This window comes from Astyanax mexicanus, chromosome 2 (assembly GCF_023375975.1).
Source record: "Astyanax mexicanus isolate ESR-SI-001 chromosome 2, AstMex3_surface, whole genome shotgun sequence".
NCBI lineage: Eukaryota > Metazoa > Chordata > Actinopteri > Characiformes > Acestrorhamphidae > Astyanax > Astyanax mexicanus.
The window spans coordinates 55,421,210-55,447,790 of record NC_064409.1 but is presented as its reverse complement, the minus strand read 5'-3'; the positions used below and the strand labels follow the sequence as shown (position 1 = coordinate 55,447,790).

Genomic DNA, 26,581 nt, shown 5'->3' with positions numbered 1-26,581 from the left:
GCCAATTAACCAGTTGTTCAGTTCATATGGCATCAAGACAAGGAGGGTGAAGATTAAAACATGACTCTTCGTCACAGTCAACCACCAGCTGATGATAATGAACCACGCTAAACTTCATTTATGTGTGAGAGGTATCTAAAATAAAGATTAATTTTATTTGAATGGTTGTAATGTATGAGCTACAGCTGCTATTGGTGTGGTTCAGTACCGAGGAGAGCGCCTATGGGTCGTGAACTGTTGTCACGCAGGGGTGAGAGAGTGGAGGAATGAAGTATCGCGATCACTGAGAGGCCTGTGGTGCTGCTGCTGCTGCTGCTGGATGCCGGGATTTGATCAGCATCATCACTACCGCTTGTCCCGGGCGGATGGTCGTGTAGGAGGATCGAGGCGTGATCATCGGTTTACTGTCTGATCCACTGTTAGATGTAACAGAACCGCGCGGTTTAGAGGAGTAACTCGTCCGAGTGAATGCAGTCATCCACCTTGAATGGAAAGCTGTTATTGTGGATATAACAATAGCTGAGGGTTTTAACGAGAGCCACGTTCTCGGGTAGCCAAGAGGCGAGGTAAGGGGCTGTTTTTGAGAGGATGCTGAGCTTTATTCTTAGCCATTAGCGACGTACAAAAACTGTGTGGTATGATCGTTTGTACGGGATGTAATATTTGGAGCGCATTATGCATATATATTTTTACACGGGATTAGATAGGATGGGAATAATAGCCTTTTTTTTAAACAATTTAATAGCTAGTTAGCATCGTTCCCTGCTGAAGGGCGCTCTCTTCGACCTCCACATCTCACAGCCTCCATCCTGAGTCAAACCTGGGCTCGGCTATGAATCACACTAGCTGCATCTAATTGTATCTGATTTTTAGCTACATGATTTCTGTTTACAGCTCTTTCTGATTGTGTGTGTGCGGTGTGTCAGTCTGTTAACCTATGTTTGGGCACCATTTTCCAGCCTCATCAGTGGCTAGGTTAACGTTTAGGAAGCCACAGTTTAGACAGCTTGGCCTTATATATTTTAACGCGCCATATTCTTCACTAAAAAACTGTTTAATTTGTGTTGTTTAAAAAAGGAAAAGAAAAAACATTACATTCACTGTTGGGTTATGTAACACACGGTTTGTCACTGGTGGAGAGGGTGGGAATTGTGTTTTTCCGTTTCCTTTTCCCTTTTCCCATCTCCAGCTGCCATATTAACCCCTGACTCAGTCACAGGCTTTCTCTGTATGTGTCAAAATTATCAGCAAATATAATAAATATATCAAATCTTCCAAAGGAAATACTGCAAAACCTGAGAGGCCAGCTGAATAAATAGACACAAAAGACTGAAAATAGGCCACAATAGCTAAATTACGTATATTAATGTAACTACAATTAGGCCCCGTTCCAACTACTACTGTAACTACTGTCTTTTAAATAGAGGTGGGTAAACCAGGTTCAGAAAGTAAAAATCCACCCCAGGGTAGAGCCGCCCAGGCAGTTGGTACAAAACCCTGGGGTGGATTTTTACTTTCTGAACCTGGGTTACCCACCTCTAGTTTTAAATCATGAAAGAAGGCCGTGTTCTAAATGTCTCCTCCCGCCACCAGGGGCGCTCCCTCCCTCTGCATGCCTGTAAAAATGGACACTTCAAACGGGCTGTATCCAAAACCACACACTCGCACTCCAGCACTACACGTGCTCCTACATAACTTAAGTGTACCGTTACCCTATACACTACAAAGCGCGCTCACTTCTAATAAAGCTACTGTGTTTAGCCCTCTTAAACACTGTGTAGCATGTTTAGCAGTGTGTGGTTTGGGACGCAGCCCAGTTCATCCCTCTAGAGCATGCAGAAAGTGGAGATAAGTTAGTTAGGGGTTAGATAAGAGTTTAGTTTGAGTGTTTTGCAGCGACGTTCTTTCATTCAGTGTTTTTTTTTTAGGTTGCTGAATATTACTGAGATCAGGCATCTAAGAAAAAAGGATCTTAATGGCAGGTAAGTAATATTAACTATCTAGGTTATAATATTGCACATTTTCCTCCTGATATTTAATGTATTAGTAGTATATATGCTAGTAGTTTTATAGTTAAGAATTAATACATATAAAACAAATAAAATAAAAACAAAGAGTTAGGACTTTTCTGATTGTTGTACAATATATCCATACATTTTTCTCTTGTTTTTTTTCCCCACAGAAAACAATTTCCCTCCTCTCCCCCGTTTCATCCCACTGAAGCCATGCTTTTACCAAGACTTCAACGAGATCCCGGACCAAAGGCGCACCATGTGCAAGCGGTTGTACTATCTCTGGATCTGTAAGTGTGCAAGGACATTTTGTGTCTTAAATGCCTTTTCAATAATTTCTTTCCTCACGTCCGCCATTAAGGCTGCCACTGTTTCGTCTAATAACGTCAGCTATGTTGTCAGTAAAAACACTGTGTCAGTCTAAACACACTGAAAACAAAGGTGAAGCAATGCTTACAAATGGCTTAAAATATTTAATTCTAATTTTGCAACACAGTTTTTTTCCCTTGATGCCAAAAAAAATTGCGGATCTTTCTCCATATCAGAGCTAAAATGCTGTCCACAAGTTAAAGTTTTTTTTATTTACTTTAACTCTTGATTTAATACTTTTCCTACATTATGTTTATGTTGCCAGCTTCTTAAATGTATAATCTCATTCATTTGTGAGTACACTGTATGAGCCAGGGTTTACCAGGGCAGTGGTTGCTCCATATCTGAGCTAAAAATGTAGTTCACAAATAAAACCTTTGTGTTTTTTCATGATTTCTTTAATAACATGTGAATCCATGTATTTTGTCAATATGCTGGTTGAATTGTTACCTCTTGCTAAGTGTAAAATAAGTGCATGCTACACTAAAGAAATACAATTATATTTTGAATTAGTACACAGTTATTAAATGGTAGTAAGTGACCTACTTAGAGTTTTAAACTGTAGGTAGATACATGTAGCTTGTTAGAGGTATTGTAACTGTTTTCTTAAATGAGAAGAAAAAAAATAGTCAGAAATAGACCTCTTTTGCTTGAGTCTCTGATACATTATTTAAAACATAACTGCCTAATGTGAGGATTAAGCTTTTAAATGATATAATTCTTGCTGAATATTATAATGTGAATTGCAGAAGCTCCTGATTGAACTTTTGTGTAAAACTAATCAAATAAAATTTTACATTTTGTAATGCTTTGTTCTTTTACATTGTATACTTTCCTGCTTTGTCCCTTATTACCATACATTTTTTACCTTCCTTGTTCTTATACAGTGAACAGCGCTACTCTGGCAGTGAACCTGATTGGTTGTCTAGCTTGGATGTGTGGTGGAGGCGGGGCAACTAACTTTGGAATGTCCATTCTCTGGCTGATTTTGTTCACTCCCTGCTCCTACGTCTGCTGGTTCAGGCCCATCTACAAAGCCTTGAAGTGAGTTTAACTCATTGAGTTTAAGCATTGTGAAGTGAGTTTTAAGCATTGTGTGTGTTTTAGCTTTCATGTTATATGCAGTTTTTCCACACATTAAATTGTAAATAATGTGTGGCATGACAAATCAAACTAGTTCTCATTGGTCATATGAAAACATAATGTTCCATAATAAGACTAATTGGTACAAAGCTGTGCATGCTGACAGAGCTTTTAGCCTAATCGCCTTAAATTGCTTTTTGAAACAAATATGCAATTATATGTACTACTCTTTTGCTTTTGACATCTTATCAAACATGTCACATGAACATTTATTATTTCTCAATTCAAAAGAATCAAATAAAGACCTGAGCCAAATCCAAAATACAGCCAGACACTGAAGTGAATTACTGTCAGTCAGGCCTTTTCTTTAGGCATTTGTGAAGAAATGATTTTCCACTTCACTTCATTTCATGGTGGAATTGAAATGGCTTCAAACTGTGAAACAGAATTTATCATGACAACTGGAACATTAACAATGTTGACAGAGTTTAAAAATGATATATGAGCTCATAACCTTTCTTTCTTTTTCAGGACTGATAGCTCTTTCAACTTCATGGCGTTTTTCTTCGTATTCATGGCCCAGGTTGTGATCAGTATTATTCAGACAGTGGGAATTCCAGGCTGGGGAGTGTGGTAAGGACTTTAGATGTGTAGGTTCACTCTAAGAAATATAAGTACAGATTTGTACTTAAAAGAGTACAAAGCTTGTCGCTGGGGCTGTACCTTATATTAAGGTTCAAAAAAGTACCTTTCAGTGAAAGTACTTTTTTGTACCCATGGTTTTTGTGCCAGTATAGATTATAAAGATTATAAACATTGTCATCAACTAAATATGGCTCAAAAACTTGATGATCCAAAATTGTCTGGCTTTAAAATAAAAAAAATGTGCAATTTAAATATATACTGTTCATTAGTACAGTGATGCAGAATACTGAATGTACCTTTTGGCTGGTTAAATGGTACAAATTTGTACTTATTGCTGTAAGGAATGACTTTGTACTTCAGAGGGAACAAATCTGACCCTGTGAAGACCAATATTGTACCTTTGAAGGTACAATTATAAAGAATGTACCTTCGAGTACAAAAAAGTACTCATATCGTACCTCTGTTTTTTAGAGTGTTCTTGAGATATGAAGATGAGTGTGTTTGACCTCAGGTCTTGTTTGTGATAATGGTGCAAATCAGAGTTTTAATTGTAAACATAATTGTCAGTTGTTTTAGCACTGGCTTCGATAAATTAAATCCACCAGCACTGACAGTAAGAAAAACATGTTAACAAAACAATATTGTGTATTTATTGTAAGTTATGGGTGTTAGGTCCTCCACACCTAACAATACTCCCAACACTTAAATGTAGACATAATACTTAAATAAAGTGTTAGAAGTTACCATGTATTGTTTTTGCAAATGGTGGTGTTGGGGTTTCTAGGTCATCCAAATGCTTAACACTAAGACGCAAGAGCTGATTGTGGTAAATTTTTTAGTTGCAATTTTACTTTAGGTGCTGTTATCATAAAATTCTCTAAGGTGTGTTAAACACTGAATATCTAGTTTTATGGCATGAATTTCTCAACAGTTTATTTTACATAATATTTTTAGGTTTCTTCTTATTTATTTATTAATGCATACATTTATAAAAATCAGTGGAATTCCTGTTGAAGTGCTGTATTTTATTGAACTCAGGTTATGTTAGTAAACTGACATGCTCCGCACTCCCTGTTTGTAAAAAAGCATTGTGTATATAGTGTTGAGTTCTGATCATTTTTTAGTGTACCTGATCTAAGAATGCAAGTTCTTTATTTAAGAACAGTAAACAAAGTTGTGCATGTTTTCATTTAAAACATTGTATTTATTGTATTTTTTAATATAATTTTTATTATTATCTTTATGGAAATGTTAATGTGATTTAATGTTTAATGCAATGTACTGAGTTTTGCTCAAATGCCGTGTATGTAACCTATACCAATATTCTTTCCCTTTTCTTTGTTACAGTGGCTGGCTGGCTACCATCACATTCTTCAGCACTAATATTGGCTCTGCTGTGGTCATGCTGATTCCCACTATTATGTTCACAGCTGTGGCTGTGCTCTCCTTCATTGCTCTCACCAAGGTGCCTCACTCAGTTTTTAATACAGAAAATCCAGTACATTGCTTTCTTTTAGCATACTGAGCACCCTACTGAGATATAATTTCAACAAAACCATAATGTTTATTACCTAAGTAAATGTACTATGTAAACATTATTCAGCAACACCATTAGTACTTAAAAATCTTATCTTTCTGTGTGATGATGCAGGTCCATAACTTCTACCGTGGCAGTGGAGGAAGCATGAGCAAGGCTCAGCAGGAGTGGACAACAGGTGCTTGGAAAAACCCGCATGTCCAAGAGGCGGCACAGCAAGCTGCTATGGGGGCAGCACAGGGAGCCATGCAGGGCCAGCAGTACTCCGCCGCCCCCACCTACAACTATGATGACCCCATGTAATGGGGTTATTGTAAGAAATAAGCAGAGGAGATCATAACAGGGTATTAGAGAGGGTGGAGGGGTGGGATACTGAAAATATGGTGACCAAAACTTAAAGGGACGAAAGCAAATAACTGACCACTTCCATTTCAAACAGGTTTCCCTAGAACTATAATGCACAGGCACTCACTTCAGCTGTTTTAAAAGTGTATGGTAGATTTAAGTATTGTTTTTCCTCTCTTGGCCCTATCAGTACTACAGTACTTCTCTTTTCTTCCTCCACCAAGGCAGTTTTAATGACTATAAGCTATTCTGTCAATGATCATAGGTTAAATATGTCTGGACTAGAGCTCTAACAACAAAGCAATCTATTACACTGTGTTTCTATAGTAACTAGATTACTGCTCCAACCTGTCCTTGAGCGGTCTGCAGAAAATGGTATTTCTGTAGGCGATTAAATGTGTAAGCAGACAGTTTCTGGCTGCTTGGTGAATTCATCTTACTGATTTACAGGTCAGTGTATTGTAAGTCTTCTGCAAAAGGCCAGCTAACACTAGATTTAATTTTTAAGTCTGGGACATCTGGGGTGAAATAGCTAGTAATATAGTAAATTAATCTGCTACTTTGCATTTCAGTTAGATTGAGCCATTCATTGGTCTTCGACCAGTATCAAAATGTGGCCTTACAATAGGTCTTAATGTTCTGGCTTGTTTTTTTTTATTCATGTTTCATTCCAGTTTGTTTTGCTATAAGATAAATAGCCATACACTTGTACATTTACTCTTTTTGTACTTTATTTGTTTTGTTTTTGTGTATTATGTCAATGGTGCAGGATTGTAGTTAATTAGATGTATACACTTTGTTGTTGTCAATATTGTTTTGTTACCTCAGGATTTACAGGTCTTATTTTGCTGTTGCACTGTAGCATTGGTAAAAGGTCAGTCTGAAGAGAATGTGCACTTTGCTTAAATATCAGTTTAGGACTGAGTTTTTAAAATGTTGCTTACTCTAAAAAGTTCATAAGGTTACTGAGATTACAAAAAATCTGAGTGTTTGCAGACACTGACCTTTATTTCAGACGCCACTAGAAAAAATCAGGGAAGCTCTCAGCAAATAATACTAAAAGAAGCTCCGTCCCCTTTAAATTTCCTAGTGTTCAGAGAATCACCTGTATTGCGAATCCCCCACTTGAGTCATGAGCTACTGCTTTATTTACCATTTTAATCATGATTTGATGTGAGGTTGTTTTACTTTACTTGAAATGATATCCAATGTTATTTGTACTGTTGGGCATAGTGTGTAGTTGTGCAGTTATCTTAACTGCAGATTAACTCTTCCACCTGTTTTAGTGAAGCGAGACCTTTTTATTGAGAAACAGCAGGAGACGAAAAATGCCTGCAACTAAAGCACACTTGTTATTCAGTCTGAATTACATAGGAATCATAAACAGTATCAGGCACCTTTCGCTGATAAATAATGAATTCTGTAATTTCGTAATAGGATTATGGATTTTGCTGTAATATCTCCTCTGATTTTGTGTAAATATTTGCTGTGATACAGTCAGTAATCAGTAATTGTTGTGTAAAATTCCTGAAATGATATGGATCTGAAGGTGGTGTAAACCCTTAGTCAGCTGATAAGGTTGTGGTATTTTAAATACGTGTAATTCGTGTAATTAAGACATGACAGATTGATATTGATATAGAGTTATGTTTATAGAAGAGGCTTGAATTTATCTCTGAAAGGGTCTGTGGGTTGTGCTTAGACTTGAAGTGACTGCATTGAACGGTCTTTATATATTCTCAAGTATACTTTCAATTCATGCAAGTAAATAGGTCAAAATCACACTATACATGTACAGTATATGTGATATGTAATCAAACTGTCTGAATCAAGGCTTGTAAAATAGCACCTCATCTCAAGAACTGTGAAATGTTTTCATGTGCTCATGTATGGAGTGTATATTGATGTGTATGTTTGACTTTTTGTATTCTTCTTATTCTTTTTTTGTTTTTAGATTTCTGTAATGACCTTTATTGTTTGGATTATTGATAAGTGTAAGTGAGTGTGAGCAGCTTTAGCGTTCACTGTGTTGTACCTGTTACACTGGAATGGTCATGGGGCTTGGTAAAAGAGGACCATCAGGTTTACCGCTTTGACGTGGTGTTTTAGTAGAAGTTGCCCTTAGAAGTGTTTTTTTTTTTTTTTGCCAGAAGATAATTAAGCCAGAAATTTGTAAACCAGAGGATGTAAACCAGTTCCTGAGGTTAGTTAACTGGGCGTGTTACAACATATAGGCCAGTGCTACGCTTCTGAGAACAAAAAAAGAGCGCCCTCTAGCTGATGGGAGGTTTTACAGTTCCTCTCTTGTATTCTTTCAGATTAAATATAAAATAAGACAATAATAAATAATGTTGTTAAACTTTGAACTAAACTAAGAAGCACCAGCAGAAGCTAAGCCCACTGTCCATTGCCAAGACCCACTGCCCATCTCTGTACCACAAGCTGAATGCATAATCAACACTGTCAACAGTAGATGAAGCCTTGTTTATAGTGTAAAATGACCAGAAAGATGACAATAGAACAAAAAAACGATAGTCGTCTGTGTAAGGTGTGTCCTGTGTGGTGCTTGGTAAACTTGTGCCATGTGTACATAGGTGATGTGTGTGTGCGTGCGTGCGTGTGTATGTGTAGATGTGTTATTATGTGTGTCCAACCCAAAATGGAATGTATTTGTTGACTCGGAGAAAAGAGCTGCAGTCCATTTTACGGGTTTTCTTTTCTTTCATGTTTTATTTCTTATTTAATCTTTTTGTCGTTTATGTTGCTGTGACGGGTCAGAATGTTCATTTTTTATTTTTTTATTAGTTAGTTAGAGATGAATACTGAGTTATCTTTAACATATTGAAGGGTAAATAACTCTGGAAATCAAGCAATCCATTGAGCGTGCTCTTTAAAAGCATTTAGAGGATTCTTTTCTAGTCCATTTTGTATTACTTTTGTATTATTTTGTGTCTCCCTGATGGCTAGTAAACAGATATTGTTGCATTTTGTGTCGGAAATGATTTCATATTTTTCTTGTTCCTTTGCAATCATAAACTTCCCCAGCAGAGGGCAGAAAGTAGACTACTACCTCAAAAAAGCTAAAAAAAAAATGTTCTCTCCCAGATTCAGGCATATTCAGATCACCTCAGAAAACCAATTAGGTTTATAGATCAGAAGACAGCTTGATATGTCTGAAGGCAGAAAACAAACTCGTCACTTGATGGATTCTGTTTTGTAGTGTTATAAATATTTTTACAGAGTGAAAGATTTCATGAGGTAAAATCAATATTCCATGACGTGATAACTACCAGTGGGAATGGTTAGATGAAGCAGACCATGCTCGATTTTCCTGTTTTCTTTCTTGAGAAATGAAGAAAATAGAAGGACTCACAGCCTCACAGGCACTGAAACATCTTCTCCTTGCTCATCCTTGAGCTCTGCTCTACTGTTTCATCTGCTGGGTCAATTTAGGAGAAATGAAGTGGGACAGCTGAAGCCGTACAGACTCTCCTTGTGAAAATGTTGTTGAGCATGTCCGACTTTCTCTCCATTTGAAGGTCATTTTTTTTTGTTACAGATTTAAAAATAAGGCAGGTAGGTAGTAGCTCTCTGCAGATGTATAAGCCTAATTTACACACTCTCAACAGCCTGGAGCAGAGACTTTTACTCCTGCTCCTCAAGGGCTGCAGCTTCGTGCTTTCCCTCCATTATCACACCTGGCTTAACTCATCTGTTAGTTAGCAGGTTTAGCGTGTGTGTGTGTGTGTGTGTGTTTGAGCAGGGATAGAATCAGAGTACTTCTGCTGGATTGTCTCCATACAAAGCAGGTTCTTTTTAGTAAAAAAAAAAGACATTGGTTCTTAAAAATAGAAAACTATCCTAATTTATAACAAATATTTGTCCGCTTGTGCCGCCATCTTAATTAAAAATCTTAATTTGAAGGGCCATATATTCCTAACACTTCCCCTCCTCCTGTAGCCTAATAAATTCGGGACACCCTGCCCCTCGATATGCGCACACAAAACAGAGGGGTAGGGCCGAGGGGTGAATTAGAATTGGTCATTTAAATAAAAGGTTCTTTACCAATTTAGTTTATTTGTATAGCAGCTTTTATACACAGTGACAATTTCTAATTGTTTTGCATAAACAAGCATAAAATACAAATAAATAAAAACCAAAATATACAGTAAAAGAAAAAAATCATTAAACAATAAAATATAATATAATGAATCATTAAAAAACAAGGAAATTAAACAAAACAAAAATACTGACTATATGTGGACCACACAAGGCCTGTAATTCTGCTGTAATGCAGCAGTATGAAAATTGACCATGAAGTCTTACCTTAAGGGACGGCTTGTTTGGGTAGTTGTGAGGTGTTATCTTGTGAGAGGTTTAACACTGGCGAGTGCTAATGGCAAATCACATACTGTAAATCATCAGAGTTTGAGTGAGGCCTGATAGCGGGTTCCAGATAGACAGGACATTCCATTTCTGAAGTCAACAGTGTCACAAGTGTACTAGGAATACATCATAGAGAAAGCATTACGACTCACAGTGGACAGTGCAGTGGGTAATAATGACTGTAAACGACAGCGTCTGGCAGAACTGTTAGTGTGAACAGAGAAGTGCCTCTGTCAGAAATTACACTCACATTCAAAACAGTAAAGCACCACACACATATCTCACAGCTCAGTGCAATGTTCCTTCGCTTCTATGCATGGCATACAGTGAAAGTCACAGGACATGATACTAGTTCCCATGTTTTATGACATTTAGCATGTCAGTGTACATTAGAAGTGCAAATGTGCAAAAGTGCAGAGCAGCATGAAACTAGTTGCATGATATACTGTATGTATGACACGCCAACAACAAGAAAGTATATTGTTACTGAGCTAGTCCATGCTTTACAGTGAGCTACATAATGTGTGTGTGTGTAAGTGAAAGTAATTATGTATGTCAGTGCTGTGCTGTGACCTTGGGTCTTTTTTTTTTTAGTTTTTATTATTCCATGTCACACAAGTGTTCACACAGTCACGCTGAACACCGCCACACAGTCTTGCAATTAGTTTGAAATTGTCAGATTTCCACTGAAGGCCCACATGCTGTGTTATTATCCCACATTTATATTCATCTCAGAAAGTATAAAGGTCATTTTTTAACCCCTAAAATGGAAGACAGCTAAATTATTTAACAACTAATATGGAACAGTGTAATCTGGCAATTTAATCTCTCAATTTAACAATTAGATTTAATATCTGAAATTGAACAAACCCTTTCTACGAGGTTAATCACACACTCCAATTCTTCCGAGGTCAGGAAAAATCAATTACATGGACACTAAAAACACACTATTTTATAGCTTCAAATTATATCTCTCAGATATTCTCCTATTTGCGTGCAGACACTGTCATTGGTTAATATACTACTGCTATGTTAATTATGTCAATGGTCAAACATAGTTAAAGCTACCATTCCCTTTCATAGTTATAATTATAACTTTATTACGAGTTTTTAAGCTAAGTTTTTGTTTTTGATCAGATTTACATTTTTCAGAATAACAAACATATTGTAATATTAGAGAGTAAATATAAAAAGCAGTTTTTAAATTACAAATGTAATTTATTAAGGGACAAAAAACAATCTAGCCCTGTATGAAAAAGTATTTGCCCCTAAAACTAATAACTTGTTTTTGCCACCCTTGGTGACAACACTCCAAATCAAGCATTTGTAATAATTGGCAATGAGTCTCAGAATCATGAATCACCAATACTGAATTATTTTTAAGTACGAACAGCCTGTTTAAGATCATGCCACGGCATCTCAATCAGACTTTGACTACGCCATTTCGAAATTTAAATTTTGTTGATTAGAAATTCAGAAATGGACTTGCTGGTGTGTTTTGGATCATTGTCCTGCTGCAGAACCTATGAGCTTGTGATGTTGATGGACAGACATTCTCCTTAAGGATTCTCTGGTAGAAAGCAGAATTCATGGTTCCACACTACCCCTACCATGTTTGACTTTCAATATGACGTTTTTCGTAAATTCTGCATTATGCCAGATTTCCATTTCAGTTTGTCTTGTCAGTCAATATAATTTTGTCAGTCCTGGGGATCACAATGGATAAAAATGGATACCATTTTTCGCAGTCCCTTTCTTATTATTGAATCAAGAACACTGATTTTGTAAAAAGCATGTATTGCTTTTTGAGGTCTTTTATTCGGCTACTTGTTTTCACACAGGTTCTATTTAAGTGACTTCTTGATTCTACAGGTCTGGCAGTAATCAGACCTGGAATATATGGTATCTTAAGAAACCACAGTGCCACACATACACTCTGTCCTTACGACCTTCCAGATTCTTCTAGCAAGAAAGTATTAAAACTCATAATATTAATAGCTTATGTCACCTAAGATGTAAAGAACATAAGAGTTTGGATCCACATACAGGCCTAATTGGGGTTTATGGGGGTTAAGATCAGGCAAATATATATTTGTAGGCTTTGTAGTACACATTAAGTGTGTAGAGCTGTTACAGCCTGTCAGTCAGTCCAGTATTGTTAGTGTGCAGCATGAGTTAATGGAGAGCGGCGTCTTCCCATATAATTACAGTAGCAGCAGCAGCAGCGGCAGTAGCAGCATGAGCTGGAGCGGAGTGAGTGGTTTCCTGTGACTCTTCTATCTCCCGTGCTTTTCATTAATGTGTTTTAATGGGATAATGTGCCCTGCTTCCATTGCAGCAGTGCTGGCGCATTCATGTCTCTCTGCCTGCACTGCAACACTGAATTGAATTAATTTGCTTTCCCCATTGAGGTGGTAAGCTATGTGGAAGAGTGAGATGAAGAGAGAGGGGGGGGGGGGGGCAACTGTGTGTGTATGTGTGTGTTTGAAGTGTAGAGAAAGTAATACAGACTATCTGTGTAATAATGTGTGGGAGTGAGTGTGTGTGTGTGTGTGTGAGGGTGAGAAGGACTAAAAGCTGAGTGTGTGTGTGTATATGGGGGTTTGCGAGTGACTATTAAAAAACATAATGCCCCACATGGCTGAGAGAAACAGCACGAGAGGAAGAGAGAGGAAATGAATGTTTAAGAGTGTACAAGCAGAAACATGAGAGAGCACAGGATGAGAGAGTGTAAAAGAGAGAATGGGAAATAAGGAGTGCAGTAGAGGTAGACAGATAGATGGGGGTAAGGACGAGAATGAGGGAATATATTTGTGAGAGAATGGGAGAGGGAGGAAAGAGTGAGAGTAAAAAGTGAGATGAGAGAGAAATTGAGAGGTGAGAAGAGGAAGATGAGAGGTGGGAAAGAGAGATAGAAAGACAAAAGAGAGAGAAACAGAGATAGGGACAGAGAGGAGAGACAGAAACTAGAAGAGAGAGCATAAATTAAAGAGAGCTGTATAAAATGGGATTCTGGTTGTGGGAGAATGGGAGGGGGAATAAAGAGTGAGAGTGAAAAGTGAGATGAGAGAGAGAGGGAAGTAAGAGGAAGGCAAGAGGTGGGTGAAACAGAAAGACAAAGGAGAGAAAGAGAGAACCAGATGGGGATAGAGAGGAGAGTCAGAAATTAAAAGAGGGAATGAAATAAAGGGAGGGGTAGAAAGATGGGGATGAGGTGAAAGAGAATGAAAGTGTGTGAGAGAGAACAAGAAATAAAAAGAGAGAAACAGAGATAGAGATAAAACAGAGAGAAAGAGTAAAAAAGACAATAAAAAGAAAGGTAGGAAGATGGGTTGTGAAACAAAGAGAGGGTTGGGTTTTCATGTGTGAGAGAATGGGAGGGGGAAGAAGAGTGAGAATGAAAAGTGTAATAGAGCATGAGAGAGAAACAGAGAGTGAGAGAGAGAGAGGGAAAAGAGAGTGGAAGTGAAAGAAGGGAGAGAGAGAGCTAGAGCGAGAGTGGAAAGTGAGAGAGAGAGGGAGTGAGAGGTGGGAGAGAGAGAAAGCTAGAGCTAGAGTGGAAGTGAAAGGTTGGAGAGAGAGAGAGAGCTAGAGCAAGAGTGGAAAGTGAGAGATGAGGAAGAGAGTGGAGAGAGAGGGGAAAGAGAGAGGAGAAAGTGAGAGGTGGGAGAGAGAGCTAGAGCGAGGGTAAAAGTGAGAGGTGGGGAAGAGAGATTGGAGAAAGAGAGAGAAAGTGAGCGAGAGAGAGAGAGGGGGGATGAGAGGTGGACTACAGGAAAAGAGAGAGAAAGAGGAAGAGAGAGATAGGAAATTGAGAGGTAGGAGAGAGGGAGAGAGAGAGAGAAGGGGGGGTGAGATGTTGGAGAGAGAGTGGGGAAAGTGAGAGGCGGAAGAGAGGAAAAGAGAGAGAAATAGGGAGAGAGATAGGAATAGAGAGTGGGCAAAGTAAGAGGTTGAAAAGAGAGAGAAAGAGAGAGAAACAGGGGAAAGTAAGAGGTGGAAAAGAGGAAAAGAGAGAGAGGGAGAGAGAGAGAAACAGGGGAAAGTAAGAGGTGGAAAAGAGGAAAAGAGAGAGAGAAATAGAGAGAGAGAAATAGAGAGAGAGAGTGAAGGAAAAAAGAGAGTGAGAGAGAGAGAGCTGCTTGGAGCTGTTTGAGCTGGAACTGCTGGAGATGAGAGATTCACTCACTGTACAGCACAGAGCACAGACGGAGCGCAGCAGAAGCACACACACTCTCAGCAGCCTCTTCTGGACGCCGGAGCTCGGACTTGGACAGCTTGGAGAATGTCAGCCCTGGTGCCCTGCCACAGCTCTGAGAGGATGGAGGCTGGAAGTGATGTTTCTCTGAAAGTGTAGCAGCAGCAGCCTGTTTGGAAGTGAGCGTTGTGATGGTTTCTACCCAGAATCTGTGATGTTTTGCAAGGAGGCAGTTCATATGGGACACACTCAGCCTCTCTCAGCCTGTCTCTCTCTCTCTCTTTTTTTCTCTGCTGGATTCCGTTTGTGGCTTCATCTCCACGCTTTCAATCTACTTGAAGAAGCATGACTGGATATGTAGCGGCTGAATTGCTGTGAGATGGGTTTTCAGCTCCTGCTTGCGGGAAAATATATTCACTGGTACAAGTCTGTGAGTACAAAGACTGCATAAGGTGCTGAACCAAGCGTTACTTTTGGTGCTGCTCTCAGTCCAACCAGAAGACCCCAAAACTAATTTCTCTTCTTACAGGCTTAGCCAAATGGGAACTTTTGTCAGTTATGCTGATTTCTTATCACTTATCTCTCTCTGATTTAAAATGATTTAAACATCTCATCCAGGATTATCATCACTTAAACTGCATGACTATTTTTTAGACTCACCTTAAAAGGCCTTATCTGAGGACTTATTCATTAAACAATATATATCATTCATTAATTACTGCAAAACATCCATGCTGTAGAAATGGAGGAGTGAGGAGATTCACACTTTTTGGGCAAATAATATCCTTTACAAGACTGCCTATGTTACCACAAACAAAAGAAACAGTGTAAATGTACTCTCAAATGCACAAGACCAGGTCGAGTAGTGTCCCTTAGAAGCCTGAAAATCTACTAGAAAGGAAGAAAGGAGTACAAATCTGTACTTTAACAAAAGGTTCTGAAGACATACCCTTAAGGTTACCACCCCAGGGACAAGAGGCGTACCACCACAATGACAGTTTTGTATCTATTTTTGCTAAGAGTGTCTTCCAGTGCTGAAAAATGAAAAATATCCGTATCTATGACTGCCAAGCCAAGCCAAGTTATGTAAGGGGTCCCATGCTGGAACCTGGTTACATCTGACTATGTTCATAATGACCACGGCTCACAACTGGATGGCCACTGTGACTCCAGGGGGCTTCAGACATGAAGCACAGTACCCTCTGCCCTGCAGGCTGCTGGTGTCTCTGTGTCCAGGATGTTCCAGAGCACTCTGCTAGTACCCCTAAACCTGACTGACGGTCCGGATCGCAGGCAGTGCATCCGCAGCCACATCAGGATGGTAATGGAACAGTTAGAGGAGGTTCTGATTGAACTGAAGGATGTGGCAAGAGAGCTCCGTGAGGTAAAGCACACACACACACACACACACACACATGTTTAAGGGGTCCATCATGTACCTTACAATAGAACACAGAGGCTCTCTTGGGCTTTTTTATAAGAGACAAGGCAGAGTAGACACTCATATTTACCAGCACACACACACACACACACACACACACAAACACACAAACACACAAACACATGTTTATGGGGTCCATCATGTACCTTACAATAGAACACAAAGGCTCTCTTGGGCTTTATAAGAGACAAGACAGAGTAGACAATCATATTCACCAACACACACACACACACAGGAACAGCATCAAACCCACATTCCCGACAGGCAGCTTAACAAGGGGTGAGATTTGTAGTGACAGCCCAGCACACATAGTGACACTTAACACAAACCAGCTGTCAGTTTCTGAGGCCTAATTATCAACAGGAAAACAATGAGATGTCTCTCTCCTCCGCTTCAGAAAATCACCTTTACCTCATCTTTTCATTTGTTAGGGTCACATCTCAGATTTTAGTCTGTTTCATCAGATAAACAGAGCTGTATTACTGCGTTCTCCACTATGAGGCAAGGACAATTCTCAGTTAGACTCTACATGGATGCATCTTTTGTCACTGGCATTTATACGATGGTGTACTATTCCTAACTAAATTCCTATACAATACAGTAAAAATTCAGTATTTCTAGCTTTAGGAATATGGTACAGTACTATGTTATAGATGCACTGTAGTGCACACTCTATGGGAATATATAGAATAATAGATTTCCTAGTGAAAGTATTTAGTATTCTTAACCATTCTTACCTCATTTCTAGCTCTAGAAAGAACTGTACAGATAGATGAGTATTTCTAGCTATTGGAATTTACTTTATGAATCAGGGCTGTGCAAAATTCAGAATTTCAGAATTTAATTCAAATCACTGAATGAATTTGAATTGGAATTGGAATTACAGGGAGATCACATATCAGTAAGAATATGATACCTACTTAACATTTCTTTTCTTAAAAATGGAAGTACAGACATTAACATTAAGCAAACATTCCTTTAATGTTGAATATTTAGCAATAGCTTATTCTCAAAGTAATTAAATAAAACAATGATTTGGTAAATGTAATTATCATTTATTCAAGTACTTTATAGGGTAATGTTGTTGAATTTTATGGTTAACAGTTCCTCAAATTAGTTAAGTGTTTGGACAACCATTTTGAAGACTTGGATAAAGCAAGGTATTCTGGGAAAAGAAATGCTGTCCTATCATTTTCCACAATTCCAAAGTTTCAAAAAATATGTTTGATGTTAATTTGTGGTGCATACACTAATATCTGGGTAAAATTCATGTTGCAATCATATACAAAATATACTGTAAAGCTTCATTTTTAAATACACCTTAAATATGTACTTCTGGCAATTCGAATTTGAATTTCAATTCTGCTTCCTCTTTGCAATCTCAATTCAAATTCAAGAATTAAATTGGAATTCTCAGCAGGTGGTGTATTCTCAGTTCACTTTGTAATTTTGTACAACCCTGATAAAAATACACTATAGGATTCTAACTACAGGAATACACAACCTTCTGCAATTTAGTTAACCCACCACAAAATGTTACAGAGCCCACATTGCCCAATAAAATCGGAACAAATACAGCACAACAATTAGTGTAGCCTCTTAAATTGTCTTATAGTTAGATTGTCTGATTGCCTTTAGTTACCTCTATAATGATTTTTGGGTGTAAAAAAAGCCCACTTTTATCACTTTTATTACTTTAGTGTAATACTTACACTAAATATTAAAATAACTAGGTTGCTAATTCACTAGCTATTTTTTTCAGCTAATCATGTAAAGTCCATTCAACAAGCTTAACCAAAATATAATGTTCAATTCATGTTATTAATTTACAAATGTCACATCTTAAAATATGTTTTCTTGAAATATCATTATATATGAAAAGTATCTTTACCAACCTTTATCTTTACCCTAAGGGTGCCATTATTACTACCTGAAATATAGTGAGTGATTCTTTATAATTTTTCCCATTTTCTCCCCAATTTTGCACAGCCACTCATCAGGACTCCCCCTATCACTAGTAATGCCCCAACCCACCAGGAAGGTGTAGACTAACACATGCTCTTTCCGATACATGCGAAGTTAGCAACAGCCTCTTTTTGAACTGCTGCGGATGCAGCATTACCGAGTAGCATCACAGCGCACTCGGAGGAAAGCACAACGACTCGGTTCCTAATTATATTCTGCAATACTTCTAACCCAGCTATAGTAATGATACTAATGCATTAAAGTATTCCTAACTCTAACAATGCACTACATTCTCTGTAACTGTTGAAATATAAGATCCAGTATAGAATTCTTAGGTCAGGAGTTTCTTGCAGTAGAAATACACCACAGCAGTGCCAAGCCTGGTCCTGCAGCACCACAGATCTGCTGTTCCTTTACTGTTTCCTTTCTCCCAACACAGCTGAGCCAACTGAATCAAGAATTCCTACCTGAGGGTATGTACTGTATGTGTTGTCAATGCAGGTCAGTCATACTCCAGTACCAAGATTGAGAACCGTTGAGCTACAGTATTCATAACCACATGAATGCAATGTACTCTGGCATTCCTAGCAGTTCTTCTCATTTCTGTCTCTGATCCAGTATTGATTGACTTGAGGGGCTAAAATCAGCCATAACTTATACCTCTTCCAGCCAAGCCGGATTGATCTGTCATAATGAGCTGGATTCCACTAAAGTGTGCTTCAGGGATTTTCAGATTATCCCTCACCTTTCAAACGTAACCCTGTATTACGAGACTAAGCTGCGGATGGTTGCCGTGGTGTGCTGCTCCTAACTGTTGTGTGTGTGTGTGTGTTTATTTCTGAATGTAGTAATAAAAACTGTATATGTTTGTTTATGTCTGTTATTTTCAGTACTTGTCAGCAGCATTCCTAATGATTGCAAGTTCGAATCCCAGACCATGCTGCTTTTCCATCAGCAGCTGGAGTCTGAGAGAGCACAACTGGCTATGCTTTCTCTGAGTGGGGAGATAAATGGTGCTCTCTCCTATCATTACTCCCTTTTTGATGCTTGCTGATGTGGGTCTCTATTGGCTGATTTATTAGAGCTGGGGACCCACAGTTCCTAAGGCACACTGTGCAACCCTTGGTTAGTTTTCTTAGGAGACTCCCCCAACAGGGCAAGATTAAATGTTCACTGTCATGCTGCTGTTCACCCATTTACTCCCCCTTGCCAATGTATGATTGTTTTGAGCACAACAGACTCAAATGTACAGCAAATGTAACGGAAAAAGGTTTGTTTATTGCATGGTATAGCAAAATGTTGTGTATTTTTATGTAAAAAAAAATATATATAAAAAATGTTTGTGCATGTGCTTAGTTAATTTTTTTTATCTGACATATCATGCTGGTATGGATTTACTAACGCATATTACATGTGTTTGCAAAGGTATGTTTAGTCTGACAGCCCGAATCCGATTTTTAGATTGTATCCAGATTCATTTACAAAAGTTTGGTAAGCCAAAAAACACATTTGGAGGTGAGAGATGCATCTGGACACTATGGATGCTCAAATCAGATTTATCACAACAGTACAAACAATGCCTTTATCAGATTAGGAATTATGGAAAAGCAGGAATCCAAGACAATTGCAAAAGATTGATTACCACACAAATACATGCAGACTATATATGACTAACTACATAGGAACTGATTACTTGCAAATAACATTGTGGACAGTCAGGTTTGCCTGCGGTCTGAACACTATGCCTAATGCACTTGGCCAAATAGAGTGGTTCAGATTGTAAGGAGTGTCTGAAATAGGTTGTGCCTTTAGTGTCACTCTTTGAAATAACATCAACAGCTCAAGTCTCTGTTGGTTTTCTTCTGCAGGGTTGAACTTCTGCTTCAGTCATCATCTCATCATCCATCCATCCTTCTCCCTTCACCCGAGCCTCCTCAACATGTCACACTCACATCCCTGTCAGTCAGCCATCACTCTGATGTGTTAAACACCAACTCGCTGTCAGCAGAGTGCACAGTGCAAGCCTTACAGGGCGAGCTGGCATGAAGGAGACACTGATATACAAAGGTGACGATCCACACTGTGACATCTGATAGCTTTTACTGATGTGCAGTACTTCACCATAGCATCTGTATGATTTACACCACATGCGGTTTCACTCAACTCAAAAGTTGTTTGGGAAAAGAATTCTGATGGCTCAATACCCTGGCTGTTTATGTGTCTCTGTGTGTGTGTTCATTCGAGTGTGTATATATGTCATCTCTTTTCCTGCAGGTGCACAGCAGGTGGTGTAGGTTTTATCCTGTCATATCCTTGTCATACGTGTCCTCTCTGCTTAACGGAGATGGGTTAGTATAGCAGACTTTGCCAGCCAAGACTTGATCCAAGCTTTTTGTGCATAATGAAACTGCATCATAATCACATAATCACTTCACTCCCTCACTCGACTGAATTGCATCTGTTCACTTCATCTTCCCATAATGCATTTTCCCTGTCTGGCAGTGACCGTAGAAACAGTGAGGTCAAAGCATTTAATCTGAGAATGAGCTTAACCAATAATGTCAATATTTTAATTATCTCTTTTTTGACCTTTTATCTAAGGCCATACGAGGAAGCTGATGCACTGCTGGTCTTACAGTCTACTCAGAAATCTACTTAAAAATGTGTTTTTAACTGACGTCCATTGAAAAAATATATACCATAGGCTTATTATACATACTGAACAACACATGTGGTCCTGAATTGTTGAGCCGTGAAAGACAACCAGGTAGAGATCGCTCTTTTGATGAATGTGTGTCTCTGTGTGTGTGTGTGTGTGTGTGTGTGTGTGAGAGAGAGAGAGAGAGACTCCTACGCTTCCTACGCTTTATTTTGTGTGTGCGCCAACCTTGAGCTTAGCTTGAGCAAAAATAAAAAGTCCTTCAGTTCAAATGAGCATTAGAAAAGAGTATATGGGTAAGCATCAATGTTAACATGTTACTGAAAATGTACCCAGAAAGAAAGAACTCCAGCATGAAAGGGAACAACCTAATAAAATTTAAAATGTTCTATGGGTTTATGTGATGCAAGTCAGAGATGAGTCTTGAGTCTTTATTGTGGATGTTCGTCTTGGTCTTGCAAAGTATTGCATTGGAACAAAAATCTGTGAGGTTCAAAAGGCTTTAACTACAAATGCCTCCAGTCTGTTTAAAACAATGACAGTAGAAAACATGGACACTTCTGTTTCCATTCCCCTCTGTTATATTACAAAATAAGCCAAAACATATCTGCCATGTTGTCAAATTTGCAACCAGACCAAGAGCATCTCAGACTGCCCTCATTGAGTTTACAACACAGCCCAAAGGTTTAGAAGCAATATGGATTTTTTTTCTCGGAGTACCAGTTGTCCAGTATGTGTGAGTTTTTAACAGTAAAAGTGTAATTTGTGTATTTCTCTCATGTAAGGTGAGGGATAAGCAGGCGGATATAAATGCAGGTATTGAAATCCACAAATCCAAAAAAAAACAAGACTAAGAAAACTAAACTACAAAGACTAAAAGACGAAGGAAACTGGACAAATTAAACTTAACACAGAAGACTAGACTAAGAATTTGACTAAGAGAACATGATTTAGAAGACAAAACTGAAAAGACTGGACTAAGAACAGAACAACAAAGAACATGCAAGCACAAAAAATAAACACAAACCTAAAAAAACAAAAACAAAAAACCCACAAATAACCAGACAAAGAGCACTGAAACAAATTGGCCCTATATACACTGGGAACTGGGACTGGGAACACCTGGAACAGATAATGAGAGGGCGGCGTTATAAACTAGACATAGCAGAGACAAGTCAACAACAAAACAGGGCCATGTGCTAAAAGAGCACATGGGGAAGAAAACAATTAGGCTGGAGGAATGATAGAAACATAGAGGCAGAAATACAAGGACTGAGGTGTGACAATTTAATTACCAAATGGTTTATACCAGAGAATAACTGTAACACAGTACAGCACTTTTAACTGAACTAACATTAGCTGGCTGACTATAACAACTAATTAGATCACACTGGCCATTTTAGACTAACATCAGACATTAGAAAATCAAGCCAACTGCACAACACCACATGATTAATAACGATATAATAAACTATTGCATTCTATGACAGCTACTACAACTTACTGTTGCCCATGACATTGTCCATGCTTTCTGCATTCACATATATAAAACAGGTAAAAATGTTGACCATATCTGACCCACAAAAACTAGAGCAGTATTATTATGTAAAAAAGTCACTTTATGGACAAATTATAAAAGCCTATTCCCACCTCAAGAATAATAGCATCATTAATAAAGGCAACAATATCAGATATTCTTAAAATAATGAGAATTGTTCCCAAAATACAGAGAAAGCATCTCAAAATAACAAATAATTATCTATTAATATCAAGAGAACATTTCAGAATGTTAAGAAGATAACAAGAAAGCATCTCTGAAAATTGATTTGACATCTTAAAATAATTTCTTACCATTGCAAAATGATCAGATGCTATCTGAAAAAAGAACAACAGAAATTTGTTTTTAAAAAGATGTACTCTATTCTTCAAGTTGTGGGAATGGGCTTTCACTACAGCTAATAGTGTCACCTTTCACACATACAAAAAGAAAAAAATGAATTTAATCGCTGAGAGTTGTGGGCAATACTTTCTCATTAGGTTAAATGGATTGTATTTGCCAAGACTCTGTAAAGTCTGTCCATCCCCCAAAAAAAGAGTTTAGGTGGAGCACATATGGATCAATTTTAACTCGATTCCCATTTTACTTTTCGACAGGTAGTGGCTCAAATTGACAAACTGACAGCTGGCATTGATCTGGACGCAGAAGACGATGCTGAGGAGGACAAACTGACCCTGGCTTGCAGCAGTAGCAGCAGCGAGAGAGCCCTGGGGGAACTTTTCAAAGCTGAGGCTTTTTCTAATACCTGCGACCTGCATCATTTACTGTACAACCCGCTCCTGGACACTGCTAAGAGACAAGATACAGCCCTGCATCGGCGGAGCTGCGGGGACTTACCTGCTCTAAATGGACCTATGAAGGCCCCCTACAGTCCAAAAGCTTCTTGGCTCTTTGGCAGTGGGGAGAAAATCCACCACTGTGATAAAGCATCGTATCACGCGTTATGCTGTGACGATGACGACTTTGATGAAGAGAGTGGAGGCAGGAGATCCTCCAGATTCTCCTCCAATGACTCTGTGTTTTCCTCTTCTCCACCGCGGCCTCTGAGAGTCGAGGCCTTGACACCCCGATCTGCACGAAAATGTCACCTCAGCCCAGGCTCGAAGAAAAAAGCTCTGCGGAGCTGCAGCACTCAAACTGTTTCAGATAAGAGCACACAAACTCCATTCCCATACAGCCCTGCCCGGCAAAGAGCTTCAAGTGACTACAAGCACTAAAAAAATTCAAACAGTCCACTGCTCACCTGATACCACTTTTAAACTGTGCAAGACATATTTATAAAAAAAAGATGTAATGTTAAATATAGTAGAAATGCTTAATTGCACATTGACTTCTTGCTAATAAAATCATGCACTTGGCTGTTAAGTTTTTGTAGCTGCAGTGTTAAAGATGTAGCAGCTTTCCTTTGGTTGAAATACAATATCCCATTTCTGAAGTAATAAATCTCCTCTGGCCCCCCTGTAGGGTTCAGATTGGTTTCAATCACACCCACACTGTGCAGTAAATAACTCTAATAAATATGTGGGAGAGCACTGTGTCCCTCACTAAAGAGCGAAACCTCTTTGAAATGAATAGTGATGGCCTACCCTCCATGCTGTCAAAGACGTTAACCTTGTTACTCCTTAATGTCGCAAATGATGGCAGCCTCCTTTTGAATTCCTCACAAGGCTGTGATCCGACTCTCTGTAAGTAATTTAATTAGTTTCTCACTCATAACTCAAAGAGACGAAGTGGAACTCTAATGTAGTGATGAATAATCAAAAGCCAGCCATTCAGCTGCTCTGAAAGTGGAGTAACACAATCCTTAAATATACTTAACACTTGTCTCCAATCAGCTATGGATCTTATATAAAAAAAATAAGAAAGAGGGGAAACACTCTAATGAGAAAACGAAGAATAAGCAAGTGGACACAGTTTCTTAAAATCATTTAGGAAGGTCCATCATCATCATCATTACTGTTTTTGACCTGGCTGAGACATTTTCTCCACCACATCATGCCATACCAGAAGGTCATGTTGTGGATTTTCATGAAATATTTAAAGAAAAAATTCTGCAAGAGATTCTGTGCATAATACATTCCCCAACAACAAAAAACAGAAAAATATGTTCCCTCCACTAAAAAATATAGGCTTTCCAGCAGGCCTCACCAATAGCTTTTAGCAAATTCGAACTAACAAGTTAGATGAAGCCTAGTTTTGACAGTTAATGCTTTCCCAGATTTATCTGCATTACCTAAAGGCAGCAGATAGTTATTTGGCTCTTCAGCCAGTCTAATATTATTAACTTATCAATCAATCAAAAGCAAAGCAAACTAAATATATATGGTTAAAATAAGACAGGCTCCTCCAAAATGATTCCTAATGATATTCTAATATTTTGATATTCATATACTGCATATAATTCTAGTTTTTTGTATTTCAAGAAGTAACAAATGGCTTGCAAATATGTCCTAACTTTCTTAATTCTCTTTTTAAGGTGTTTGAAAATACTAGGTCTAACAAGCTCAGTCAAGCACAGCTTTGACAGTTTAAAGCTTTGATGTTTTTGCTTCTTTGGATCCTTTTAAATGTAATTATTATAAAGGGCTTTGAGTTCAGTTAATTCTTTAGTGTCCTAACACAGCTCTTTTCATCAGTCATGACACAGAGTTAATTTACATTAATTTAATTAAGGCCTTTCTCTGCCTGTTTTACAGCACAGATGTTCTGGTTGGTGTATTCTGGCTTTAATATGCAGTTATGTGAAAAATGAGAACACTTTATTAAAACAGTGTCTTTTTTGCATATTTGAACATAGGAACATTTGATCTTCATTTTAATAATGAAGAGTTTGAGTATTGAAATAAACTTAATGAGACACTTCCTATAACCATCTGTAAATCTCTGACATTGACGTAGAGAACTTTTTTCCCACTCCTCCATGCAGAATTCTTTCAGCTGTGTTTTCCTTAACACCTTCTGTTACAGTGAACAACTCATAGTGTGATCTGTGATGATAGAAAAAGCTTACCAGGAAAGCAGGCCTAAACTATGACATTCCCACCTCTGGTCTTCACAGTTTGCATGAGATGGTGTTTGGTTTGCAGCAAATATCCCTTCTGATTTTGTGGTCAGATAACAAAACTTTGGATTCCTCTGTTTAAAGCACGTTGCTGCAGAAGTCCTGTTTTTTGTCCAGCTGTTTTCTGGTTAACCGGTTAACCTACATTTTTTTAAGCAAGGTTCTCTTTTTTGCACATATCTTATGAAAACAAACCTGTGCAGTCTCTTTTGGTGATAGATGATGTACCATGCTAATATCACTTACTTAAAAAATCAAGGTCAAACCAAATTAGATCTCTGAGGTTTAAATAAGACAGGATTCTTCAGAGTACTTTTAAATTATATTCTAATCATCTGCAACTGATGTGCTGCATCAATATGTTATTTGTATAACATTGTCCTCACAGGAATATTGTCAGGCAGTGGAGCAGTTACTGCATTACTTAACATTACTTAACATTACTTTGTATGTATCATAAAGGCATGTGTTATAAAATGCTCTGAGGTGAGTGTATTTAGCATTCAGCTATTAGGACTCTATTAAAGTATTCAGCCCATTTAACTCTGGTTAACCACCCCCATCTGGAGCCATGATCTACATGACCCGTAGGGCTGACTCTGTTCTGGCAGGGTGAATAGTAAACAGTGGGGTCAGTGGAGCATCAGAGCTCTCACAGGTGACTCTCCCTCACCGCCTCTGTGTGTCTGCGCTCTGTGCGGGTGTGCAGACACCTCATAATCAGATGTTAATGAAGCACTAATGAGGCCAGTGACACCAGACTAAGCTGCTTCAGTAATCTCGCTGAAGGGGATGGAGAAAGTGAAGAGGGGAGGCAAGGCTAGAGCATACGGGTGATGCGGCAAACAAGAAAACGAATTACAGCAGAATTAGAAACGTCTTACCATACCCATTAAACTGCTACAAGTACAATTCTGCTGACATGGGCACAAATTGAGCAATCAAAACATGGTGCACCAACACAGCCTGCAACTCACAAGGTCGTCTGGAAACTCAGAACTGTCGACTCATGACTTTGTTTTCTCTTTACTGAAGGATCTGCGCTGATCCAGATGAATTGGGCTGGGTATAAAGTGGGGAACATGTTTCATTACATTTTACGCTTCACTATTTAAAAAGAATGAGACTGTCACAGATAGAGCCTGGTCCTCGCCTAATGATGCGCATACAGATTCAGACAGATTAGTACAAAATTTAAATAGGCTTCCTCTTTGTTCTTTTACTCTTCTGTCCTCCGTCTTCCAGTTGCACACCTAGCACTCGTTTTCTCGCTACATAACTCCTCTTAATGCACGTTCCAACTCTCCTTTAGAGCGCTTTAT

At 38.4% G+C, this 26,581-nt stretch overlaps 2 protein-coding genes across 2 annotated transcripts; both read left to right on the top strand.

The window, feature by feature from the left end:
- Positions 1-321: 321 nt before the first annotated feature.
- scamp5a (secretory carrier membrane protein 5a) lies at positions 322-8,976 on the top strand. The gene is made up of 7 exons (XM_007246538.4): positions 322-566; positions 1,929-1,982; positions 2,183-2,302; positions 3,269-3,425; positions 3,996-4,097; positions 5,457-5,574; positions 5,761-8,976. Exons 2-7 carry the CDS (start codon positions 1,976-1,978, stop codon positions 5,947-5,949), a joined length of 693 nt encoding a protein of 230 aa, XP_007246600.1. The 5' UTR covers positions 322-566; positions 1,929-1,975; the 3' UTR covers positions 5,950-8,976.
- A 5,729-nt stretch (positions 8,977-14,705) lies between these two features.
- Positions 14,706-23,657, top strand: LOC103030240 (inhibitory synaptic factor 1). Its single transcript, XM_007246539.4, has 2 exons — positions 14,706-15,959; positions 22,795-23,657. Exons 1-2 carry the CDS (start codon positions 15,813-15,815, stop codon positions 23,413-23,415), a joined length of 768 nt encoding a protein of 255 aa, XP_007246601.1. The 5' UTR covers positions 14,706-15,812; the 3' UTR covers positions 23,416-23,657.
- The last annotated feature ends 2,924 nt before the right edge of the window (positions 23,658-26,581 follow it).

Coding starts and splice junctions, on each gene's coding strand:
- LOC103030240 (XM_007246539.4), top strand. CDS start 15,813: ATGTTCCAGAGCACTCTGCTAGTACCCCTAAACCTGACTGACGGTCCG. Junction 15,960..22,794: donor TGGCAAGAGAGCTCCGTGAG/GTAAAGCACACA, acceptor ACTTTTCGACAG/GTAGTGGCTCAAATTGACAA.
- scamp5a (XM_007246538.4), top strand. Junction 2,303..3,268: donor GTTGTACTATCTCTGGATCT/GTAAGTGTGCAA, acceptor GTTCTTATACAG/TGAACAGCGCTACTCTGGCA. Junction 5,575..5,760: donor CCTTCATTGCTCTCACCAAG/GTGCCTCACTCA, acceptor GTGATGATGCAG/GTCCATAACTTCTACCGTGG.